General features: G+C 45.6%; 1 protein-coding gene across 1 annotated transcript in view; it reads left to right on the top strand.

The window, feature by feature from the left end:
- LOC139385716 (protocadherin-16-like) overlaps positions 1 to 26,773 on the top strand; it is a 168,135-nt gene that overhangs the window by 110,377 nt on the left and 30,985 nt on the right. The window contains exons 3-6 of the mRNA XM_071130997.1: positions 15,633 to 15,821; positions 19,403 to 19,634; positions 21,715 to 21,951; positions 25,179 to 25,798. Coding sequence (XP_070987098.1) covers positions 15,633 to 15,821; positions 19,403 to 19,634; positions 21,715 to 21,951; positions 25,179 to 25,798 — 1,278 coding nt within the window. The remainder of the gene's footprint in view (positions 1 to 15,632; positions 15,822 to 19,402; positions 19,635 to 21,714; positions 21,952 to 25,178; positions 25,799 to 26,773) is intronic.

Below are 26,773 nucleotides of genomic sequence, written 5' to 3'. Positions count from 1 at the left end.
TCTCTCTCTCTCTCTCTCTCTCTCTCTCTCTCTCTCTCTCTCTCTCTCTCTCTCTCTCTCTCTCTCTCTCTCTCTCACTCACTCACTCACTCACTCACTCACTCACTCACTCACTCACTCACTCACTCACTCACTCACTCACTCACTCACTCACTCACTCACTCACTCACTCACTCACTCACTCACTCACTCACTCACTCACTCACTCACTCACTCACTCTCTTTGTGTTTGTGCTTTCCTGTTTCTCTGTATGCTAACTGTCTCAATATCAATCCATCCATATATCACTGTAATGAATCTGTCTCATTAACAACACATGGGATATTGACCATTTTGGTGAGAAGAAACTAGTCTGGGGAGTGTCATTCTCAGAACAATAATGTGTGCTGTCATCCTAATGTGTATTGTTTAATGCATGTGTCGTGTCTTTGGCTATGCTGGATTAAGTGATATGACATGCTATTCTATAAAATAATTTCTCTGTAATTAATATTACCTGATTGAGCTAATCATGTAAATGATATTAACTCTAGAGTCGGGCACCACAAAATAATATTTATAGAGCTGTTATCTTCCGAATAAACTCTTAAAGACCTAGTAATATTTTACATCAATAGCAGTCAATATTAATCGTCATCTTAATTCAGTCTCATCTGAAAGTTGTAAATTCTTGGTTATCTGCACGAACCCTGGCTAACAAGTTGAATCAGCAATACAAAATTGGGTTTAATTATTTATTTACTAAATACCAAACTAATCACACAGAATTACACATACACATATTTAAATCATAACTTGATTACAAATTACGTCATAAAGGAAAACGTCCCTAGCGGGCGGAACAGATATGACAGCTGGTTACACAAAAGAAAAGGGTCTGGGTTTGAGTGAAAGAGCGGGAAGACTGAGGAACAAAGGGTAGAAGCTGTGCTATCGTAAATACAGTATCTTATGCATTCTAAATTACTGCCCATTTGGAAAAGGAAAATGCAATAAATATTTACTCTGAGCTGCACGTCGGTAGGTTGGTGGTAGATGGAAGGCCGTGTTGCCCAACCGAGTCCTTTGTCCTTTGAAGAATGTCGCTGCTGGTAAATTGAATACGTTGGAGTAACGTCGTTGTGTGGTAGACGGAATACTCTGTCTGTTCCTTCCTAACCCTCGTTTGCAGCGGCTGTTGCTAACTCAACGGCTAGGAGGTATCACTTCTGTAGTGAATAAGAGTTCAAAGTTCATACCATTCGCAACCAAAACTCACGCTGATGTTGGCTTCGTTCTGTAGTTATTATCTGAACCATTCTGACATCAGACCGTCGTCCTCACGTCCTCGTAACAGTAGGTTACATTGTCGTCAAGGCTTTATATAGGAAGGGAGAGGAGGGCGTGTTTGAAAAGTTTTATAGCCCATGTCCCTTCACAGGGGCGGGCCACTGATTGAGCAGAGCCCTACCTTATGAAAACCCAAATTTCACATTTTAGAAGCTAAAATCACATTTCATCCCATCACAAATAATTTAGTATTCAAACATTTAAATTGAACAACAATATAAAGACTTTCCACTGTAGAGTTTATGTCATCTTATCGTTGATGAGAATGTCTCAGATGACAACCGAACTGACATCATATTCATTAAGTACCATATGTTCAATTGGTCGGATTACCAGAATATAGTTAATTTCCCCCCACCTTATGAAGTTCCCAGAATCTCTATGTTAACCAAAGGTTTTGCAAATGTAACATCAGTAGGGTAGAGAGAGGAAAAAGGGAGGAAGAGGTATTTATGACTGTCATAAACCTACCCCCAGGCCAACGTCATGACACAGGGATGGGCGGCACGCGACCCCCCCTTTTGAAGGCCGTTGAATGCATCCCCCCCAAAAAATAGTTATGTAAAAAAAACATGTAGGAACTCAGTCAGGCTCTCAACTTACTATTGCAAGTTAGAATAGTACCATACAAAAGGTGCAATTTGTGAATCGTATATCATATTAAAAACTGCAAAGAATTCTGTCCACCCTATGGCAAAATGTGGGTGTAGGATGGATGTGGCCCCTCTTGTCCATCCCTGGTATAATGCATTGTAGAATAATGGCTATCTGATGGGAATAGACTGCAATGTTTTAAACGCATGTGCACGCACACACGCAGTCACAGATCCTGTACCTTGCCCTAACATAAAGTCCACTGTATCCCACTGGGCACACACTGGTTGAATCAACATTGATTCCACGTCATTTCAATGAGTAGATGTTGAATTGATGTCTCTTTAAGTGCGTAACTCAGGGATAGATGTCGGTTCCTGTCGAACGTTTACACTGACGGTGCCACCCAATTCCAAATGTTGTGCACTTCCCCTCTCTCTCCCTCTCTCTCCCGCTCTCTCTCTCTCTCTCTCTCCCGCTCTCTCTCTCTCTCTCTCTCTCTCTCTCTCTCTCTCTCTCTCTCTCTCTCTCTCTCTCTCTCTCTCTCTCTCTCTCTCTCTGTCTCTCTCTCTCTCTCTGTCTCTCTCTCTCTCTCTCTCTCTCTCTCTCTCTCTCTCTCTCTCTCTCTCTCTCTCTCGGAAGAAGAAGAAAATATTACTCATGTAGCTTGTGGCAAAACCACCCAATCAGGGCCTCTGCTGCCAAACCAAACAGACCAATGATGGAGTAGGTGTGCAGCGGCATACCAACTGGCCAATTAACACACACATCAGCCAGAGGCTGCACCCACACAAACATACTAGCTAAAATATATCACCCAACGGGAGTCCAACATCAGTGGAGAGAGAGTGTGTGTTGCCTCTACACCCAGACCTCTGCTCCAGACCTCTCCTCCAGATCTCTGTTTCAGCTCTGTTCACACTGGGGTCTGTTTCAGGACTATGTAATGGTAGTAGCAGGGTTATACGAGGTCACGCATACTGTACTAACAGTTTGTAGAACAAACATTATGTTAATTCTTAGTGAAGAACATTCATAGTTTACAACAGTCATAGTGTAGAGAGGGAAAACATAAGGGTGGTCGATCCAAGCTCTCGTTTAGTCAGTCAGTCAGTCTTCCCAGCAGTTCTCGGTGTTCTGTTCTGAAGGGAAATGTATTTCTATAAATAGTTCCCACCCAGAGCTGGGACGTGTTCTCCTCAAGGCCAACATGGCTTCTTCTGGCTCCTTCTACAGGGACCAACCACAAAGTGAGAACCAGGGTGGGCCAGGACAGGACAGAACAGAACACAGACAGAGGATGCGTCCCAAACGGCAATCTTTTTATAGTGCACTACACTATGTAGGGAATAGGGTGCCATTTGGGAAGCAGACAGAGCATCCAAACCCTTCAGGCACATTAGACTATGTGTAGAGCAGAAATGTACCATCTCCTCTTCTCTCTCCCATGACTCTCCAGCCAGAGAGAGATTGTGCGACAGTGTTGGCTGGAAAGTAGGCTCCATACAGCATGAATCTGATGGGTGAACTGAACCCAAACCGCACAGTGCCCCAGTTATCCTTGGATCCTCCTTCAGTATGTTTAACTGAGTCCCCAGCCAAAAGTGAATGTCTCCCCAAACTCTTTCTCTTCTCACTCTCTTTCCCTTTTTCCTTCTCCCTCTGGTCTGTGGCTCCTCACTCCGCAGCCTCTCTCTCTCAACCTGTCCCTTTTCTCCTCTCCTTCCTCGCTCTCTCTCTCTCTCTCTCTCTCCCACTCACTTTCCACCTCCCTCTCTCCAACCTCAGTCCTCCTATCTCCGTCGCGCTTCATAAGACATCTCCACCAGGCTCTACTGTACTCTCACACTGAGTAGAGAGAGAACTCTGCTGGCTTCCAACCATCATCTAACAACTCTCCTGCCTTTGAACTTCTAATCCAATAAAAAGGGAATGTTTGCACAACACAGCAGCACCACAGTGGGCAGAGCAGAGACCCAGCAGAAGAGGAGAGAAGCCTGAACAATATAAAACAGACTCAGAGGATCACAGTACCAGGCTATGAGGACACATAGGGCTCTGGTCAAAAGTAGTTCACTATGTAGGGAATAGGGTACCATTTGGGATGCAGACAGAGTACAGCAGAGGTCACTGTAGAGTGGGTCAGAAGATGGTGATATCCGATACCTGTTAATTTTTACAATTGTCTTCTAGCCTGGTTACCAGGTCTGTATGTAGTTCTCTTCTAGCCTGGTTACCAGGTCTGTAATGTAGTTATCTTCTAGCCTAGTTACCAGGTCTGTATTGTATGTAGTTTTCTTCTGGCCTGGTTACCAGGTCTGTAATGTAGTTATCTTCTAGCCTAGTTACCAGGTCTGTATTGTATGTAGTTTTCTTCTGGCCTGGTTACCAGTTCTGTATGTAGTTCTATTCTAGCCTGGTTACCAGGTCTGTATGTAATTATCTTCTAGCCTGATTACCAGGTCTGTATGTAATTATCTTCTAGCCTGGTTACCAGGTCTGTATGTAATTATCTTCTAGCCTGGTTACCAGGTCTGTATGTAGTTCCCTTCTAGCCTGGTTACCAGGTCTGTATGTAATTATCTTCTAGCCTGGTTACCAGGTCAGTATATAGTTCCCTTCTAGCCTGGTTACCAGGTCTGTGTAATGAGGTCTGTGTGTAGCTTGTGTAGAGGAGTCAGGCGCAGGACAGCAGATATGAGTAAATAAACATAATTTACTCAAAAATTGACAAATACAATAAAGTGAGCCCACATAATGGACCGTATTACATACAAACAAGTACTCACAAATAAACATGGGGGAACAGAGGGTTAAATAATGAACAAGTAATTGGGGGATTGAAATCAGGTGTGTAAGACAAAGACAGAACAAATGGAAAATGAAAAGTGGATCGGCGATGGCTAGAAGGCCAGTGACGTCGACCGCCGCCCGAACAAGGAGAGGTCGTGACAGTCTATATGTAATTCTTTATCCAACACCTGTGACTGACTCATTGTCAACGAAATTCAAGAACAAAAACAGTTGGATGAAGCACACAAATACCTAGCTGTTGTTTACAAGCGTTTGAACAAGACAGCAGCTGATTGGCTAATGTCTACAGTTTGTATTGGGTGAGAGTTCACTCACCCAGTGTAGAAGAGGTTAGAGTTCAGAGTTCAGCTTCAGAGACACCTGGCTGTGTGTCCCAAATGTCATACCTGTACCCTATTCAGTACATTGTTTTGGATCAGCCCACTATATAGGGGCCCTGAGCCTTATTCCATTAGCTGGAGGAGACTGTAACTGTACTCTATGATGGAAACCATGGATTCAAGATGGAAATATATAACACAAAACATATACAACCCTGCCAAGACTTGAACTGAGCTGCACTGTTGGTTAACGTAAGTACAGTATGTGTTCACCGCTGTGACTGTGGGTGTGTCCCAAATGACACCCTATTCCCTATGTAATGCGCTACTTTTGACCAGAGCCCTATGGGGGAATAAGGAATAGTGTGCCATTTGGGACGCACACTGTATAAAGGGAAGGAACGGTCTGGCTGTGGTTATAATTATAACAACACAACAGCAGATACCAGATTGACATTACGACATGGCGAGTGGACATCAATCTTCATCACATGGTTTTTATTAGTCTTAACACATTGTGAGTGATTTACACCTTCCCCTCATCTCTCTCTCTCCCTCCATCTCTGTTTCTCTATCTCTCTCACTATGTATGATATACAGCAGCTCCTTCCATCAGGATTTTACGAAGACTTTTTAATGAACGCCAGAGAGGTTATTTTATTGGGTTAATCCTCCTCGTCACTGCGGGTTGTCTGTCTGTCTGTGGTTTGGCTAATTATTCTGTCTGCGTCCCAAATGGACCCCTATTCCAGTATTCCCTATAGTGCACTACTGTGCCATTTAGGACAAAGACATTCTGTCTCCGTCAGAATGAGGCTGCATTATAAACCAAGCCTGTCCGGCTGTGTGGAGATGTGATATAATGTCATCTGAAATGGCATCCTTTTTTCTATGTAGTGTACTACTTATGACCAGGGCTCATAGGGCACTTTGTAGGGAATGGGGTGCCATTTGGGACACACATCTCTAAACAGGCAGACCTAGTCCTCAGCCTCAGCTCCAGGGCTCCAGCCCCATGTCACTGATATGCTGTTATTAACCTAGAATGAGAGAAGAATAGAGATTCCTGGTCCCTGTAGAGTTGAGATCATTCTGATTGCTCTCCTCAGGCGTAGCATTGTGAACGTTTAGGGTTCTATATCAATTCCATTGTACCTTCATTATAGTACAAAAAAACCCAATTCCTCTGCATTTGGAGCTAAATGTATGGTTACGTTGAGAGGGTTGAGTTTAGAGCAGGGTTATCATAGTCAAACAGGATATCCACTGGATATGTTTGTCAATGTGTGTTTCCCTGAAATCAAGCGTGGAGAGATTGTAGATAACAGTTGAATCAGTACATCTGTCTCTATCATGTATAACAGACATCAGGCTGGTGAGAGCATTCTGAACTGGAGGTGAACCTGTCCACATGCCTCCTATTACTCTTCATAACATACTACAGCCTCAAAGCTCGCAATCCCTGGAATTTACTGCTCTCTCTCTCTCTCTCTCTCTCTCTCTCTCTCTCTCTCTCTCTCTCTCTCGTGCGTGCGTGTAAGCTGTGGTTGGTGCCGTGCACTTCTTGTCTCTCGGCAGTCATGTAGAATGTTAATTCATTAGTTCACCCTATCCATCTCTCTGGTCACCCTATCCATCTCTCTGGTCCTCCTATCCATCTCTCTGGTCCTCCTATCCATCTCTCTGGTCCTCCTATCCATCTCTCTGGTCCTCCTATCCATCTCTCTGGTCCTCCTATCCATCTCTCTGGTCCTCCTATCCATCTCTCTGGTCCTCCTATCCATCTCTCTGGTCCTCCTATCCATCTCTCTGGTCCTCCTATCCATCTCTCTGGTCCTCCTATCCATCTCTCTGGTCCTCCTATCCATCTCTCTGGTCCTCCTATCCATCTCTCTGGTCCTCCTATCCATCTCTCTGGTCACCCTATCCATCTCTCTGGTCCTCCTATCCATCTCTCTGGTCCTCCTATCCATCTCTCTGGTCACCCTATCCATCTCTCTGGTCACCCTATCCATCTCTCTGGTCCTCCTATCCATCTCTCTGGTCCTCCTATCCATCTGTCTACTTGAAGAGATATTCTTCTCCTTGCTCAGCCTTTCATGTTATTCTTGGGGCCATGAGTTCTTCTCAACGTTTACACTGACGGTGCCACCCAATTCCAAATGTCCAAATTCCAAATGCACTTCCCCTCTCTCTCCCTCTCTCTCCCGCTCTCTCTCTCCCGCTCTCTCTCTCTCTCTCTCTCTCTCTCTCTCTCTCTCTCTCTCTCTCTCTCTCTCTCTCTCTCTCTCTCTCTCTCTCGTGTGTGCGTGCGTGTAAGCTGTGGTTGGTGCCGTGCACTTCTTGTCTCTCGGCAGTCATGTAGAATGTTAATTCATTAGTTCACCCTATCCATCTCTCTGGTCACCCTATCCATCTCTCTGGTCCTCCTATCCATCTTTCTGGTCCTCCTATCCATCTCTCTGGTCCTCCTATCCATCTCTCTGGTCCTCCTATCCATCTCTCTGGTCCTCCTATCCATCTCTCTGGTCCTCCTATCCATCTCTCTGGTCACCCTATCCTTCTCTCTGGTCCTCCTATCCATCTCTCTGGTCCTCCTATCCATCTCTCTGGTCACCCTATACATCTCTCTGGTCCTCCTATCCATCTCTCTGGTCACCCTATCCATCTCTCTGGTCCCCCTATCCATCTCTCTGGTCACCCTATCCATCTCTCTGGTCCTCCTATCCATCTCTCTGGCCCTCCTATCCATCTCTCTGGTCCTCCTATCCATCTCTCTGGTCCTCCTATCCATCTCTCTGGTCCTCCTATCCATCTCTCTGGTCACCTTATCCATCTCTCTGGTCACCCTATTTATCTCTCTGGTCACCCTATCCTTCTCTCTGGTCCTCCTATTTATCTCTCTGGTCACCCTATCCATCTCTCTGGTCACCCTATTTATCTCTCTGGTCACCCTATCAATCTCTCTGGTCCTCCTATCCATCTCTCTGGTCACCCTATCCATCTCTCTGGTCCTCCTATCCATCTCTCTGGTCCTCCTATCCATCTCTCTGGTCACCCTATCCATCTCTCTGGTCACCCTATCCATCTCTCTGGTCCTCCTATCCATCTCTCTGGTCCTCCTATCCATCTCTCTGGTCCTCCTATCCATCTCTCTGGTCCTCCTATCCATCTCTCTGGTCACCCTATCCATCTCTCTGGTCACCCTATCCATCTCTCTGGTCACCCTATCCATCTCTCTGGTCCTCCTATCCATCTCTCTGGTCCTCCTATCCATCTCTCTGGTCCTCCTATCCATCTCTCTGGTCCTCCTATCCATCTCTCTGGTCACCCTATCCATCTCTCTGGTCCTCCTATCCATCTCTCTGGTCCTCCTATCCATCTCTCTGGTCACCCTATCCATCTCTCTGGTCACCCTATCCATCTCTCTGGTCCTCCTATCCATCTGTCTACTTGAAGAGATATTCTTCTCCTTGCTCAGCCTTTCATGTTATTCTTGAGGCCATGAGTTCTTCTCAACCACATGTCCTACCCAGGAATAACCCCAGGTCCTAGTAATACTGTTCCACTACTCCACTGTTCATCCAGTCGTTGCAGCAACAGGCTAACACTTCTCCCTTCACTATTTGGGTTAGGAGACCTTCACTGTGTCTGTCACACTTTTTAATGCTATGCTACAGGAGAGTATTTTCCCTCCCGCTTCAGTATTGCTGCTGTACTGTAATTGTGTTCATATGAGAGTAGCGAACTCTATAGCCTCTACCTCTGAAATCATAGTTCCATTCTTTCCCCTCAACTGTAAATCCCAGGTGCATTCTACCAGTTCATTTGTCAGCCTTCATATCATAAATATTTTATGTGAGTATTGTACAGGTGCCATTTTTTATGATGGTGGTATGGGCTAGGAAAATAAACATTCTTCCATGCCAGGTTGTGGCTGAAATGGAAAGTGACGTTTGGGTCTCCTCATATAGCTTTCTCTCACACACACACACACACACACACACACACACACACACACACACACACACACACACACACAAATCAAGCCCTCTCCTACTGCCACGACTAGCTCTCAGTGTTTAACCTGTCCAGGTCCTGTCATGCTAATGTGGTGAGAACAAGAGCAGCAGTGCAGTAGTTATAAATACAGTGCCTCCTGCCAGATAATTTCATGTTGAAGTACAGCTACAGGTCCAGAGGGCTGCTGTGTTTTAACAGAGATACTCATCTCTCCTCAACAAGCTCCTGGTCTCTGTGTCCTCCCGTGGTTTACTATCCATCTCTTTGGTGTGTCTCTCTCTCTGCCAACATCACAGGCTCTCTCAACGTCCTTTGGCTGTCATTAGGCCAAACACACACACACACACGTGCGCATGCACAAATACACACGCACACGCACACACACTGCTCAGCACCGAGTCCCCCGACCACTATGTGCTACAGGATACATTCAGAACAGAGATCCTGTTTCAGCTGAGAATCAACATCACTTCTAATGAATGGTTTCCATCCTCGTACACTCACAGGAGCCAGGCCAAGACAGGAGCCAGGACCAGAACAGGACAGGAGTTAGGGCCAGGACAGGACAGGAGCCAGGACCAGGACAGGACAGGAGCCAGGGCCGGGACAGGACAGGAGCCAGGAACAGAATAGGACAGGACATGAGTAAGGCCAGGACAGAACAGGACAGGAGTAAGGCCAGGACAGGAGCCAAGGACAGAACAGGACAGGAGTAAGGCCAGGACAGGAGCCAGGGCCAGGACAGAACAGGACGGGAGTAAGCCCAGGACAGGAGCCAGGGCCAGGACGGAACAGGACAGGAGTAAGGCCAGGACAGGAGCCAGGGCCAGGACAGAACAGGACAGGAGTAAGGCCAGGACAGAACAGGACAGGAGTAAGGCCAGGACAGGAGCCAGGGCCAGGACAGAACAGGACAGGAGTAAGGCCAGGACAGGAGCCAGGGCGAGGCCAGGGAAGTGTGTGCTTTTGATAAGCATGACTGGCTGTATTTTCCTTGGCCCAGCCCCTCATAGCTCTCTCCTAGCTGCCCTCTTAGACATAGAGTAGCCATACTGCACTACAAGTACACATTGGAGACTCTATTTCATTTCATCAACTTCTCCTTTCCTTCCCAGAGAGATCCCCCTTTTTTGTAGAGATGGAAGGAAAGAGAGAACTCTAATCAACTTGTGAGGCTTAACCCCATCTGTAATCTCTTTCTAGCTGCGATCCCGAGCCAACACTTGCAAACGATTACCCTGCTAGTACCCAGGAGGCTCTCTGATTGGCTTGTTTGGTTAGTGTAATCCAGGGAGCTGCTACAGTCTCCTTTCCTCAGCTGGCTGGTGGCTGGCTGGGTGGGGAGTTGGGCTGAACTGAGTGGAGGCTGTCTGTTATGAACCCACCAGCTCTCTCTGTACTGTAGATGTGAGGTGTATTAAAACCAGACGTTGAGGGGTAGAACGTTAGAGTTATAATGTGGTGAGGCAGGGAAGCAGTGAGGCGTGCTGTGGGGGATACCCTCATGCTCCCCAGACCCCCCTCCCCCTGTCACTGGGCTGTTCAGACAGTCGCCACTCCACTCCTGGACCAGCCTGGCTGTCTCTACTGCTGGCATCTCTCCCGGCTAAACGCAGGCAGGGCTGGAGAAGTCATCCTCTCCTCATCTCCCTCCCTCCCTCCCTCACCCAGTGCCTCGCTCTACCAGAGGCAGTTTGGCTTGTGCTCTAACTCAGATAAACAACACAGATGAGAAGTAAAGACTCATTCTAACAGCACCTGGTGTCCTATACTATCCTGACCTGTCCTGTTACTGTACTGTACTGTTACTATCCTGTCCTGTCCTGTACTGTTACTGTCCTGTACGGTTACTGTCCTGTTACTGTCCTGTACTGTAACTGTCCTGTTACTGTCCTGTCCTGTTACTGTCCTGTACTGTTACTGTCCTGTTACTGTCCTGTACTGTAACTGTCCTGTTACTATCCTGTACTGTTACTGTCCTGTACTGTTACTGTCCTGTTACTGTACTGTTACTGTTACTGTCCTGTACTGTTACTGTCCTGTACTGTTACTGTCCTGTTACTGTCCTGTACTGTTACTGTCCTGTTACTGTACTGTTACTGTCCTGTACTGTTACTGTCCTGTTACTCTACTGTACTGTTACTGTCCTGTACTGTCCTGTTATGTCCTGTTACTGTCCTGTCCTGTACTGTTACTGTCTTGTCCTGTCCTGTATTGTCCTGTTACTGTCCTGTCCTGTACTGTTAATGTCATTTCCTGTCACTGTACTGTACTGTTACTGTCCTGTACTGTTACTGGCATTTCCTGTGCTGTTACTGTCCTGTGCTGTTACTGTCATTCCCTGTCCTGTTACTGTCCTGTTACTGTCCTTTCCTGTCCTGTTACTGCCCTGTGCTGTTACTGTCCTGTCCTGTGCTGTTACTGTCCTGTCCTGTTACTGTCCTGTACTGTTACTGTCCTGTTACTGTCCTGTACTGTTACTGTCCTTTCCTGTACTGTTACTGTCCTATACTGTTACTGTCCTGTACTGTACTGTTACTGTTACTGTCCTGTACTGTTACTGTCCTGTTACTGTCCTGTCCTGTTACTGTCCTTTCCTGTACTGTTACTGTCCTATACTGTTACTGTCCTGTACTGTTACTGTCCTGTCCTTTAACTATACATTCATGTACATACTACCTAAATTGGCCTAACCAACCAGTGCTCCTGCACATTGGCTAACCGGGCTATCTGCATTGTGTCCCACCACCCACCAACCCCTCTTTTTACGCTCTGTTCATCATATATGCACAGTCACTTTAACAATACCTACATGTACATACTACCTCAATCAGCCTGACTAACAGGTGTCTGTATATAGCATTGCTACTCTTTTTTCAAATGCCTTTTTCCTGTTGTTTTATTTCTTTACTTACCTATACACACACACACACACACACACACACACACACACACACCTTTCTTTTTCGCACTATTGGTTAGAGCCTGTAAGTAAGCATTTCACTGTAAGGTGTTGTATTCGGCACACGTGACAAACTTTGATTTGTCCTGTTACTGTCCTGTACTGTTACTGTCCTGTACTGTACTGTTACTGTTACTGTACTGTTACTGTTACTGTACTGTCCTGTACTGTCCTTTTACTGTCCTGTACTGTTACTGTACTGTTACTGTCCTGTCCTGTTACTGTCCTGTACTGTCCTGTACTGTACTGTTACTGTACTGTACTGTTACTGTCCTGTTACTGTCCTGTACTGTTACTGTACTGTTACTGTCCTGTTACTGTCCTGTACTGTTACTGTACTGTTACTGTCCTGTACTGTACTGTTACTGTCCTGTACTGTTACTGTACTGTCCTGTTACTGTACTGTTACTGTCCTGTCCTGTTACTGTACTGTTACTGTCCTGTCCTGTTACTGTCCTGTACTGTTACTGTCCTGTCCTGTTACTGTCATGTACTGTACTGTTACTGTCCTGTTACTGTACTGTACTGTTACTGTCCTGTTACTGTCATGTACTGTTACTGTCCTGTTACTGTCCTGTACTGTACTGTTACTGTCCTGTTACTGTCCTGTACTGTTACTGTACTGTTACTGTCCTGTACTGTTACTATCCTGTCCTGTCCTGTTACTGTCCTGTACTGTACTGTTACTATCCTGTACTGTCCTGTTACTGTACTGTACTGTTACTATCCTGTACTATCCTGTACTGTCCTGTTACTGTCCTGTTCTTTTACTGTCCTGTCCTTTTACTGTCCTGTCCTGTTACTGTCCTGTCCTGTAACTGTCCTGTCCTGTTACTGTCCTGTACTGTTACTGTCCTGTTCTGTCCTGTTACTGTACTGTTACTGTCCTGTACTGTTACTGTCCTGTCCTGTTACTGTCCTGTTACTGTACTGTTACTGTCCTGTTACTGTCCTGTACTGTTACTGTCCTGTACTGTACTGTTACTGTCCTGTACTGTACTGTTACTGTCCTGTCCTGTTACTGTCATGTACTGTACTGTTACTGTCCTGTTACTGTACTGTACTGTTACTGTCCTGTTACTGTCATGTACTGTTACTGTCCTGTTACTGTCCTGTACTGTACTGTTACTGTCCTGTTACTGTCCTGTACTGTTACTGTTACTGTCCTGTACTGTTACTGTCCTGTACTGTTACTGTCCTGTCCTGTTACTGTCCTGTACTGTACTGTCATGTACTGTACTGTTACTGTCCTGTTACTGTACTGTACTGTTACTGTCCTGTTACTGTCATGTACTGTTACTGTCCTGTTACTGTCCTGTACTGTACTGTTACTGTCCTGTTACTGTCCTGTACTGTTACTGTACTGTTACTGTCCTGTACTGTTACTATCCTGTCCTGTCCTGTTACTGTCCTGTACTGTACTGTTACTATCCTGTACTGTCCTGTTACTGTACTGTACTGTTACTATCCTGTACTATCCTGTACTGTCCTGTTACTGTCCTGTTCTTTTACTGTCCTGTCCTTTTACTGTCCTGTCCTGTCCTGTTACTGTCCTGTCCTGTTACTGTCCTGTCCTGTTACTGTCCTGTACTGTTACTGTCCTGTTCTGTCCTGTTACTGTACTGTTACTGTCCTGTACTGTTACTGTCCTGTCCTGTTACTGTCCTGTTACTGTACTGTTACTGTCCTGTTACTGTCCTGTACTGTTACTGTCCTGTACTGTACTGTTACTGTCCTGTACTGTACTGTTACTGTCCTGTCCTGTTACTGTCATGTACTGTACTGTTACTGTCCTGTTACTGTACTGTACTGTTACTGTCCTGTTACTGTCATGTACTGTTACTGTCCTGTTACTGTCCTGTACTGTACTGTTACTGTCCTGTTACTGTCCTGTACTGTTACTGTCCTGTACTGTTACTGTCCTGTACTGTTACTGTCCTGTACTGTTACTGTCCTGTACTGTACTGTACTGTACTGTACTGTTACTGTCCTGTTACTGTCCTGTACTGTACTGTTACTGTCCTGTACTGTTACTGTACTGTTACTGTCATGTTACTGTCCTGTACTGTACTGTTACTGTCCTGTCCTGTACTGTTACTGTCCTGTACTGTCCTCTACTGTCCTGTTACTGTCCTATACTGTACTGTCCTGTTACTGTCCTGTACTGTTACTATCCTGTACTGTTACTCTACTGTCCTGTTACTGTCCTGTACTGTCCTGTTACTGTCCTGTACTGTACTGTTACTGTCCTGTCCTGTAACTGTCCTGTACTGTTACTATCCTGTCCTGTTACTGTCCTGTACTGTTACTATCCTGTCCTGTCTTGTTACTGTCCTGTACTGTACTGTTACTATCCTGTACTGTCCTGTTACTGTACTGTACTGTTACTATCCTGTACTATCCTGTACTGTCCTGTTACTGTCCTGTTCTTTTACTGTCCTGTCCTTTTACTGTCCTGTCCTGTCCTGTTACTGTCCTGTACTGTTACTGTCCTGTTACTGTCCTGTCCTGTTACTGTCCTGTCCTGTTACTGTCCTGTACTGTTACTGTCCTGTACTGTTACTGTCCTGTTCTGTCCTGTTACTGTACTGTTACTGTCCTGTACTGTTACTGTCCTGTCCTGTTACTGTCCTGTTACTGTACTGTTACTGTACTGTACTGTTACTGTCCTGTTACTGTCCTGTACTGTTACTGTCCTGTACTGTTACTGTCCTGTCCTGTACTGTTACTGTCCTGTCCTGTACTGTTACTGTCCTGTACTCTTACTCTCCTGTACTGTAACTGACCTGTACTGTTACTGTCCTGTCCTGTACTGTTACTGTGCTTTACTGTGTTTGTTCCCTGTTCATTCTAGTGGTACTATCCAAAAGGATCCTACAGGGTATATACTCAAATACATTGGTCTAGAAAAGGTCATTTTCCGATGACAAATTGTGTGTTTTCTTCAGCTGTCCAAAAGTAGTTTATGGTAGGGGAATAATTGCATTTTTTAAAGTCAACATCCAGTGTCCTCCAAGAGTTGCAGAATATTTCTTTATCTGTCTAGCTACTAGCTGAATATTTCCTTATCTGTCTAGTTCCTAGCTGAATATTTCCTTATCTGTCTAGTTCCTAGCTGAATATTTCCTTATCTATCTAGTTCCTAGCTGAATACTTCCTTATCTGTCTAGTTCCTAGCTGAATATTTCCTTATCTGTCTAGTTCCTAGCTGAATACTTCCTTATCTGTCTAGCTCCTAGCTGAATACTTCCTTATCTGTCTAGTTCCTAGCTGAATACTTCCTTATCTGTCTAGTTCCTAGCTGAATATTTCCTTCTGTCTAGCTCCTAGCTGAATACTTCCTTATCTGTCTAGTTCCTAGCTGAATACTTCCTCATCTGTCTAGTTCCTAGCTGAATACTTCCTCATCTGTCTAGTTCCTAGCTGAATATTTCCTTCTGTCTAGCTCCTAGCTGAATATTTACTTATCTGTCTAGCTCCTACTGTGGGTGTATTATTGTGTCTATCTCTGTAGGTGGAACAGTGAAAGTTCCCCTTAAGACAAACTGTCTAACCCATAAATCCTCTTCTTTTATCTCCCTCTTTCCAGGTGACAGCGACAGACGCGGACGGCGGCTCCTTCGGCTCCATCAGTTACTCTCTGGGGTCAGGTATCAACAGTGCTGTCCCCTCCCAGTTCTCTGTAGGGAAGGAGACAGGACAGATCTGTACCAACGTGGCTCTGGACAGGGATCAGGGACCAACCAGCTATGACTTTACCGTCACCGCCGTGGACGGGGTGAGTCTCCTACTGTATCTCTCCATCCTCATCCAATGGCTACATCCCCAAATGGCACCGTATTCCCTACATAGTCAATTCCCATTGACCAACGCCCTATGGAAGTGCCATTTGGCACATAATCTCTCCCTGTGAGTACATTAAACCCCTGACAGTGATCTCTTAAAGCAGTGCTTTTCACAGTGTTTATAACAGCAGGGCTAAAAGAAGAAAAACTCCAGCACCCTGGTAATATTGATGCTTCCAACAATTGAATGGATCTTTTTAACCGATATTTCACAGCAGGGTTCACAGCAGACATATAGCTAGCAGAACCCTGGCTATTGGACGCAGCTATAGAGCCAGAGCCAGGATAGCTAGTAGAGAGGGGAGCAGCTCCCCAGTCAGGCAGAGCAGAACACAGCAGAGCAGAACGTTTTTCAGTAGTGTAGACAAATAAAAGAGTCTGAATGACTCTCCCTGACAGGACTGTGCTGTGAATGAGTTTCCCTGACAGGACTATGCTGTGAATGACTCTCCCTGGCAGGGCTGTGCTGTGAATGAGTTTCCCTGACAGGACTGTGCTGTGAATGAGTTTCCCTGGCAGAGCTGTGCTGTGAATGACTCTCCCTGGCAGGGCTGTGCATGACTCTCCCTGACAGGACTATGCTGTGAATGAGTTTCCCTGACAGGACTATGCTGTGAATGAGTTTCCCTGACAGGACTATGCTGTGAATGAGTTTCCCTGACAGGACTATGCTGTGAATGAGTTTCCCTGGCAGGGCTGTGCTGTGAATGACTCTCCCTGGCAGGGCTGTGCTGTGAATGAGTTTCCCTGGCAGAGCTGTGCTGTGAATGACTCTCCCTGGCAGGGCTGTGCATGACTCTCCCTGACAGGACTATGCTGTGAATGAGTTTCCCTGACAGGACTATGCTGTGAATGAGTTTCCCTGACAGGACTATGCTGTGAATGAGTTTCCCTGACAGGACTATGCTGTGAATGAGTTTCCCTGACAGGACTGTGCTGTGAATGAGTTTCCCTGGCAGAGCTGTGCTGTGAATGACTCTCCCTGGCAGGGCTGTGAATGACTCTCCCTGACAGGACTATGCTGTGAATGAGTTTCCCTGACAGGACTATGCTGTAAATGAGTTTCCCTGACAGGACTATGCTGTGAATGAGTTTCCCTGACAGGACTATGCTGTGAATGACTCTCCCTGGCAGGGCTGTGCTGTGAATGAGTTTCCCTGACAGGACTGTGCTGTGAATGAGTTTCCCTGACAGGACTGTGCTGTGAATGAGTTTCCCTGACAGGACTATGCTGTGAATGAGTTTGCCTGACAGGACTGTGCTGTGAATGAGTTTCCCTGACAGGACTATGCTGTGAATGAGTTTCCCTGACAGGACTGTGCTGTGAATGACTCTCCCTGACAGGACTATGCTGTGAATGAGTTTCCCTGACAGGACTTTGCTGTGAATTAGTTTCCCTGACAGGTCTGTGCTGTGAATGAGTTTCCCTGACAGGACTGTGCTGTGAATGAGTTTCCCTGACAGGTCTGTGCTGTGAATGAGTTTCCCTGACAGGACTGTGCTGTGAATGAGTTTCCCTGACAGGACTGTGCTGTGAATGAGTTTCCCTGACAGGTCTGTGCTGTGAATGAGTTTCCCTGACAGGACTGTGCTGTGAATGAGTTTCCCTGACAGGACTGTGCTGTGAATGAGTTTCCCTGACAGGACTATGCTGTGAATGAGTTTCCCTGACAGGACTGTGCTGTGAATGACTCTCCCTGACAGGACTATGCTGTGAATGAGTTTCCCTGACAGGACTTTGCTGTGAATTAGTTTCCCTGACAGGTCTGTGCTGTGAATGAGTTTCCCTGACAGGACTGTGCTGTGAATGAGTTTCCCTGACAGGTCTGTGCTGTGAATGAGTTTCCCTGACAGGACTGTGCTGTGAATGAGTTTCCCTGACAGGACTGTGCTGTGAATGAGTTTCCCTGACAGGACTGTGCTGTGAATGAGTTTCCCTGACAGGACTGTGCTGTGAATGAGTTTCCCTGACAGGACTATGCTGTGAATGAGTTTCCCTGACAGGACTGTGCTGTGAATGAGTTTCCCTGACAGGACTGTGCTGTGAATGAGTTTCCCTGACAGGACTGTGCTGTGAATGAGTTTCCCTGACAGGACTGTGCTGTGAATGAGTTTCCCTGACAGGACTGTGCTGTGAATGACTCTCCCTGGCAGGGCTGTGCTGTGAATGAGTTTCCCTGACAGGACTGTGCTGTGAATGACTCTCCCTGGCAGGGCTGTGCTGTGAATGAGTTTCCCTGACAGGACTGTGCTGTAGTGCCATACGCCAAATCCTACTTGAAGGTAAAAGGGTAGAAATGAAATCACTGCAGTCATGGTAAAATAATGAGAGAGAGAGAGAGAGAGAGAGAGAGAGAGAGAGAGAGAGAGAGAGAGAGAGAGAGAGAGAGAGAGAGAGAGAGAGAGAGAGAGAGAGAGAGAGAGAGAGAGAGAGAGAGAGAGAGAGAGAGAGAGAGAGAGAGAGAGAGAGAGAGAGAGAGAGAGAGAGAGAGAGAGAGAGAGAGAGAGAGAGAGAGAGAGAGAGAGAGAGAGAGAGACACACACACAGAGAGAGACACACACACAGAGAGAGAGACACACACAGAGAGAGACACACACACAGAGAGAGACACACACACAGAGAGAGACACACACACAGAGAGAGACACACACACAGAGAGAGACACACACACAGAGAGAGACACACACACAGAGAGAGACACACACACAGAGAGAGACACACACACAGAGAGAGACACACACACAGAGAGAGACACACAGAGAGAGACAGAGACTCCAACGACAGGCAGGCAATAAGTCAGACACAGACAGACAGACATACAGTTAGGCAGGCAAGCAGATGGACAGATGGACAGACAGGCATGCAAGGAGACAGGCAGGCAGCAGTAATATTTAATAAGTTGGACCACTGCTCCGTCCTCCCCCCTCTCACTAGTCCGGCCAAATGAAAAGCCTGCTCTGTATTCTGTTCAGAACAAACCACCAGGGAAACAGAGCTCTATGCTCTGTGGCGGCGGTAGCGAGCCCTCTCACCCCACACAGATCCTGACAGATTGCTGTTTCCCTGGGGAAGCTATCAATCCGTATCCCTCCACCAACCTGCCAGGACTAGATTCTAGAGTCAGACGTTTTTAACAGGGTTCCTGCTGATTTTAACCTGCTCTAATAATGTGGTCTAACTCTTTTTTTCATTTTTTTTTACCACTTTGTCCTGCTGATATACAACAGCATGTGAAGTCTAGTAGAACAGAGGGCTTTTTGTCCTTAGAAGTGGTGCAAACCCAACACCTAACTCACTTCAGCTGGGCTTTGATATAAAGGGGGAAAGGTGCTCAGCTTAACTGAGGCACATTGAAATCAAAAACATTTCTACCCCAGGACACTGTGGTGACCTTTCCAGAAAATTCACCAACATCAACAAACCAACACAGAATGGAACTGACACATCTAACACATTCCAATGAGCGTGGTCTTTTAGATTCATTGATAGATTTTCCTTTCTGTTTCCCTGCAGGGCGGTCTGAATTCCATGGCCTATGTCAGGGTTGACCTGCTGGACATCAACGACAACAGACCAGTCTTCTACCCTGTGAGCTACGCCGTCAGCCTCAGCTCCCAGAGTGCACCTGGCACCTCTGTCATCAAGGTTACGGCCCTTGACCCCGACACTGGGGAGAATGGGAGGGTCACGTACCGAACCGTCCCCGGGGGCAACTCCCCCTTCTTCACCCTCAACAAAGACACAGGTTGGCGCTTTTACTGTAATACAGCTATAACTATGACCAAAAATAAACAGGTTGGCGTTCTACTGTAATACAGCTTTAACTATGACCAAAAATAAACAGGTTGGCGTTTTACTGTAATACAGATTTAACTATGACCAAAAATAAACAGGTTGGCGTTCTACTGTAATACAGCTTTAACTATGACCAAAAATAAACAGGTTGGCGTTTTACTGTAATACAGCTTTAACTATGACCAAAAATAAACAGGTTGGAGTTTTACTGTAATACAGATTTAACTATGACCAAAAATAAACAGGTTGGCATTCTACTGTAATACAGCTTTAACTATGACCAAAAATAAACAGGTTGGCATTCTACTGTAATACAGATTTAACTATGACCAAAAATAAACAGGTTGGCGTTTTACTGTAATACATCTTTAACTATGACCAAAAATAAACAGGTTGGCGTTTTACTGTAATACATCTTTAACTATGATTAAAAATAAACAGGTTGGCGTTTTACTGTAATACATCTTTAACTATGACCAAAAATAAACAGGTTGGCGTTTTACTGTAATACATCTTTAACTATGACCAAAAATAAACAGGTTGGCGTTTTACTGTAATACATCTTTAACTATGACCAAAAATAAACAGGTTGGCGTTTTACTGTAATACATCTTTAACTATGATTAAAAATAAACAGGTTGGCGTTTTACTGTAATACATCTTTAACTATGACCAAAAATAAACAGGTTGGCGTTTTACTGTAATACATCTTTAACTATGACCAAAAATAAACAGGTTGGCGTTTTACTGTAATACATCTTTAACTATGACCAAAAATAAACAGGTTGGCGTTTTACTGTAATACAGCTTTAACTATGACCAAAAATAAACAGGTTGGCGTTTTACTGTAATACAGCTTTAACTATGACCAAAAATAAACAGGTTGGCATTTTACTGTAATACAGCTTTAACTATGACCAAAAATAAACAGGTTGGCGTTTTACTGTAATACAGCTTTAACTATGACCAAAAATAAACAGGCTGGCATTTTACTGTAATACAGCTTTAACTATGACCAAAAATAAACAGGTTGGCGCTTTTACTGTAATACAGCTTTAACTATGACCAAAAATAAACAGGTTGGTGTTTTACTGTAATACATCTTTAACTATGACCAAAAATAAACAGGTTGGCGTTTTACTGTAATACAGCTTTAACTATGACCAAAAATAAACAGGTTGGCGTTTTACTGTAATACAGCTTTAACTATGACCAAAAATAAACAGGTTGGCGCTTTTACTGTAATACATCTTTAACTATGAACAAAAATATACAGGTTGGCGTTTTACTGTAATACATCTTTAACTATGACCAAAAATAAACAGGTTGGCGTTTTACTGTAATACATCTTTAACTATGACCAAAAATAAACAGGTTGGCGTTTTACTGTAATACAGCTTTAACTATGACCAAAAATAAACAGGTTGGCGTTTTACTGTAATACATCTTTAACTATGACCAAAAATAAACAGGTTGGCGTTTTACTGTAATACATCTTTAACTATGACCAAAAATAAACAGGTTGGCGTTTTACTGTAATACATATTTTTTTTGTATTTTAGTATTTTTTTTACTTTACCCTTTTTCTCCTCAATTTCGTGGTAGTTTGGTGGTTACAGTCTTGTCTCATCGTTGCAACTCCCGTACGGACTCGGGAGAGGCGAAGGTCGAGAGCCGTGCGTCCTCAGAAACACAATCCAACCAAGTCGCACTGCTTCTTGACACAATGCCCACTTAACCCGGAAGCCAGCCGCACCAATGTGTCGGAGGAAACACTGTGCACCTGGCAACCGTGTCAGCATGCACTGCGCCCGGTCCACCACAGGAGTACGGCGACCGGGATGTCAGCAACCGGGACAGGACCAGATTCTAGAGTCAGCGTTTTTAACAGGGTTCCTGCTGATTTTAACCTGCTCTATTAATGTGGTGCTGTGTGTACAGTATGCGTGTGTCCGTCCTCATGTCTGTGTGTGTGTATTTGGAGCTGTGTCTGACCTTGACCACTGTGTTTTGTGTCCTTTCTCCACCAGGTGTGATCTCCCTGTCCCGGTCGCTGCACGGCAAGGCCAACACGGTGATCCCCATGGTGGTTTCAGCCCAGGACGGAGGGGGTCTGGCAGCACTGGTCAACGCCCGGGTCAACATCAGTGTGGTGGCAGGCCTGGTGGCGCCCCCTGTGTTCGAACACAGCCAGTACAGCTTCACTGTGTCTGAAGACGTACTGCGTGGGACTGAGGTTGGCATCGTACAGGCCATCAGTAAGAACGGTGGGTGTGACTTGGAATTAGAACTTATGATTGGTTAAGGACTGCTAACGTGTGTGTGTGTGTGTGTGTGTGTGTGTGGGGGGGGGGGGGGGGGGGGGGGGGGGGGGGGTAAATGTGTGTGTGGGCAGTATGTGCTGAAAGGACTCACTGGGGTGTTTTGTGCTCCCTCTTTGCTACATGTACCAATTGTTCAAATAGGCAGTGAGCCACTGTACACACCTAGTTTAGAAATCACATTAATCACAAATTCCATCCTAGCACATTGTTTTTATAGTCATTACTTTGGATATTTAGGGCTCTGTCATAGTGTAAAAGACTTGACAAATTACTGAGGGGGAGTATATTGTAACTGAAGTGGTCTCTGCCTAGTCTGGTCCTGGTCTCCTCGTCTGGAGTGACTCTGGATCTTGTCAACTCACTTCAAAAGATACAAATAAACTGTATCTGTATTCATTCTGTATTCACTGTCACGAACCGGCTCAGAGTTCGTAACAAAAACAGAGACAACGTGGAGATAAGTTAATAAATATATTTATTAACTTAAGTAAACTAAATACAATTAACAATGGTGTGTGTAGTCAGTAGTGTAAGGGAGTGGTTGCGTGCATAAATGTGATAATGTGGGGTGTTGAAAGGTGCTGCCGACCCTCCCGGCTCCGCCCCCCAACATCCTATTAAGGAAAACAAGAGTAAGGAGAAAGAATTCGGCAGACAGAGTGGGAGGGTCGTCACCCCCCACCCCACCCTCCGTAAAACTGGGGACCAACAAGGACCCCGGAACACCATACCAGTCACACAAACAAATTGACTCTGCATCCCAAATTGACCCAGCCTCGAGGGGGTACGTGTTCACACTTCCACTTGCCCCAGTCAACCTTGTCCTCCCCAGACCTCAACAACCTTTGTAGTGTTCAATGATCTTCAACAGCTGTTCTTTAGTACATAATTCTAACAGTTCCTCTGATGGAAAGCAAATTAACTCGTCTATATTAGATGTCATAGTCAGAAGTCAATCATTTAAAAAAATAATATCGCTCTTCCCCTCTGATGAACACACCAGAACAGACCACAAGAGAAATGACAATCACACTGGGCACCACAGGAGAGATATATATAGAGCTTCCCCCAAAACCTATAGTAACTCAACCCTAGTCTTTGTGCGGATTTGTGGTGGGTAATTACACACTGTAGCCTGCTGGCAAGGAAATGTACCACCTAGCACGCTGGCAAATTCCCCCAAGCCATGGATGTGCCCCCGAGACAACTGCTCAGTCCAGACACCACACAAAAATAACAAACAAAATAACCATGCCCATTGTATTCTAAAGTGAAACACGTCGCTAAGCCTAACAGGGGGAAAAGAAAGGCTATAGCTCCAGGTAGCAAGTGTCACTACCCTACCCAAATCTCCCACTGCGGTACACAGCCGATTGTACTTACCTCCTCAGACCGATGTCCCAACAGCGAGTAGAGCAAGAGTCTCCAGCCTGGGCAGGACCTGGAAACTAACCAATATACTCTCTCCAACGCAGCACACAACCAACTATCCACCGCAGTGGCAAGTTTACCAACCAAACAAAGGCAACCAACACTGGGCACCAAACATTACAACTCAAACAAGCTGTAACAAAAGATGCAAACAAAGCCCCTACAGATTTTAACATTAACTCCACGTTTTCTCCCAAACACAATACCTTCAAGATCCTGGACGAGCCCCCACTTGTCACGAACCGGCTCAGAGTTCGTAACAAAAACGGAGACAACGTGGAGATAAGGAATAACAAAATATATTTATTAACTTAAGTAAACTAAATACAATTAACAACGGTGTGTGTAGTCAGTAGTGTAAGGGAGTGGTTGCGTGCATAAAGGTAATAATGTGGGGTGTTGAAAGGTGCCAACGCAAATAAACAAAACAGCGAAAAACAAAATCTATCAGTGTGTCTGCATGGAGAGAGTCTCCCCAATGAATGGGGAAGAGGTGTATTCATCCCGGGACACACCCGAGTCCAGGTGTGTCCCATTTTGCTGACGACCCTCCCGGCTCCGCCCCCCAACATCCTATTTAAGGAAAACATGAGCAAAGAGAAATAATTCGGCAGACAGAGTGGGAGGGTCGTCACATCACACACATGCACTAACTCACGCACACACCCACACAGATATGCACTCATACACATACATTCATGCTACTATACACACACATCACAACTGCTACTAGCCACTTTATACTATACTATGCCACTTTGTTTACATACTCATCTCATTTGTACATACTGTACCCGATACCATCTACTGTATCTTGCCTATGCTGCTCTGTACCATCACTCATTCATATATCCTTATGTACATATTCTTTATCCCCTTACACTGTGTACAAGACAGTAGTTTGGAATTGTTAGTTAGATTACTTGTTATTACTGCATTGTCGGAACTAGAAGCACAAGCATTTCGCTACACTCGCATTAACATCTGCTAACCATGTGTATGTGACAAATAAAATTTGATTTGATTTGATTTGATTTGCTACTACCAGACTCTTGTTATGATTGCTAAATACTGCACAAATTCAACACTTGCCCCCCAATCCTCCTTTCTGCAATACACGTGTAAATATTGGACTATAAATTGTGCCTTCCCGCATTATACTTTTATTATCTTTTTTTTAACCCCTTTTTCTCCCCAATTCCGTGGTATCCAATTGGTAGTTACAGTCTTGTCTCATCACTGCAACTCCCCAATGGACTCGGGAGAGGCGAAGGTCGAGTGTCGTGCGTCCTCCGAAACACAACCCAGCCAAGCCGCACTGCTTCTTGACACAATGCCCACTTGACCCGGAAGCCAGCCGCACCAATGTGTCGGAGGAAACACCGTACACCTGGCGACCATGTCAGCTTGCACTGCGCCCGCCACAGGAGTCGCTAGTATGTGATGGGACAAGGACATCCCTGCCGGCCAAACCCTCCCCTAACCCTGACAACGCTTGGGCAATTGTGCACCGCCCCATGGGTCTCCCGGTCGCGCCCGGCTGCGACAGAGCCTGGACTTGAACCCAGAATCTCTGGTGGCACAGCCTTAGAACACAGCAGCACTCAGGGGGCGTTGTTGCATTTTTGAGAAGGAACCTGCAAGTAAGCATTTCGTTGGACAGTGTATACCATGTGTATCCTGTACATACAGGATAATAATAATACATTAAACTTGAAACTTCCCCTGTCTGTTCCCAGGCGTCCTCAGTAAGGACATCCTGTACAGCATCTCCTCTGGAGACCCTGCTGGCTACTTCACCGTGGACCCAGAGAGCGGAGCCCTGCGGACCAGCCTTCCTCTGGACCACGAGGCCCAGCCTTCTCTAACCCTGGAGCTCCAGGCTCGTAGCGGCAGCCCCCCTGCCTTCGGTCAGACCCACGTCCACATCACAATCCAGGACATCAACGACAACACTCCTGTCTTCCTGCCCTCCTCTTCTGAGTCTCTCCTCCTCCCGGAGCACACAAAGATGGGGACCATGGTCTACCGCGTCCAGGCCCAAGACCGGGACTCCGGTATCAATGGCCAGGTGACCTTTGACCTTTCCTCCACCGCAACCTCAAGCGGAGGTCAAAGAACCTTTTCCATGGAGCGCAGTACAGGGGAGATCCGGCTGGTCGGCGAGCTGTCGTACGACGTAATGCCGCGCTATGACCTGACGGTGACAGCTAAAGATGGTGGCGCTCCCCAGCTGAGCTCTACCATGATGCTTGTGGTGCACGTCCAGGCGGAGAACGACCACGGTCCCGTGTTCGACACCCTGACCTATCGCGTGGAGCTGAGGGAGAACACCCCGCTCAGCACATGTTTCCTACAGGTATGTTCAGTAGATTGTTCAACTAACTGTCAACAACATTTCAACTAACTATTCCTAACCATAACCCCAGAAAGCTGTTATGTATCAACAGAGTTGCAGTCGATAGGTTGTTGATAGTTTGAGTATCTGTAGATCGTCTACCGGGGACTATCCAAATAATGTGCAAACCTTTATTGTCACATAGAGGAAAACTGACTTGGAAACAATTCTGCTGTATATAAGAAAATGATATTGAGGGCAGGTTTCCCAGACCCAGACTACAGTAATAATTTCCTGGAATAGAAACAATTACAATTTCCATTGAAATAGTTTTGTTGTCCAAAATAGGCTTCATCTGTATCCGCAAAACTGTACCAATATCAAATCAAATGTATTTATATAGCCCTTCATACATCAGCTGATATCTCAAAGTGCTGTACAGAAACCCAGCCTAAAACCCCAAACAGCAAGCAATGCAGGTATAGAAGCACGGTGGCTAGGAAAAACTCCCTAGAAAAGCCAAAACCTAGGAAGAAACCTAGAGAGGAACCAGGCTATGAGGGGTGGCCAGTCCTCTTCTGGCTATGCCGGGTGGAGATTATAACAGAACATGGCCAACATGTTCAAATGTTCATAATGGTATGGTCATGGTCAAATAATAATAATCACAGTAGTTATCGAGGGTGCAACAAGTCAGCACCTCAGGAGTTTTTTTTATTTATTTTACCTTTATTTAACTAGGCAAGTCAGTTAAGAACAAATTCTTCTTTTCAATGACGGCCTAGGAACAGTGGGTTAACTGCCTGTTCAGGGGCAGAACGACAGATTTGTACCTTGTCAGCTCGGGGGTTTGAACAACACTCTAACCACTAGGCTACCCTGCCGCCCCAAAAGAGTAAATATCAGTTAGCTTTTCATAGCCGATCATTGAGAGTATCTCTACCGCTCCTGCTGTCTCTAGAGAGTTGATAACAGCAGGTCTGGGACAGGTAGCAA

The sequence above is a fragment of the Oncorhynchus clarkii genome, chromosome 27 (assembly GCF_045791955.1).
Source record: "Oncorhynchus clarkii lewisi isolate Uvic-CL-2024 chromosome 27, UVic_Ocla_1.0, whole genome shotgun sequence".
Lineage (NCBI taxonomy): Eukaryota > Metazoa > Chordata > Actinopteri > Salmoniformes > Salmonidae > Oncorhynchus > Oncorhynchus clarkii.
The sequence above is the reverse complement of the archived record's forward strand: the minus strand, read 5'-3'. Positions and strand labels throughout refer to the sequence as shown.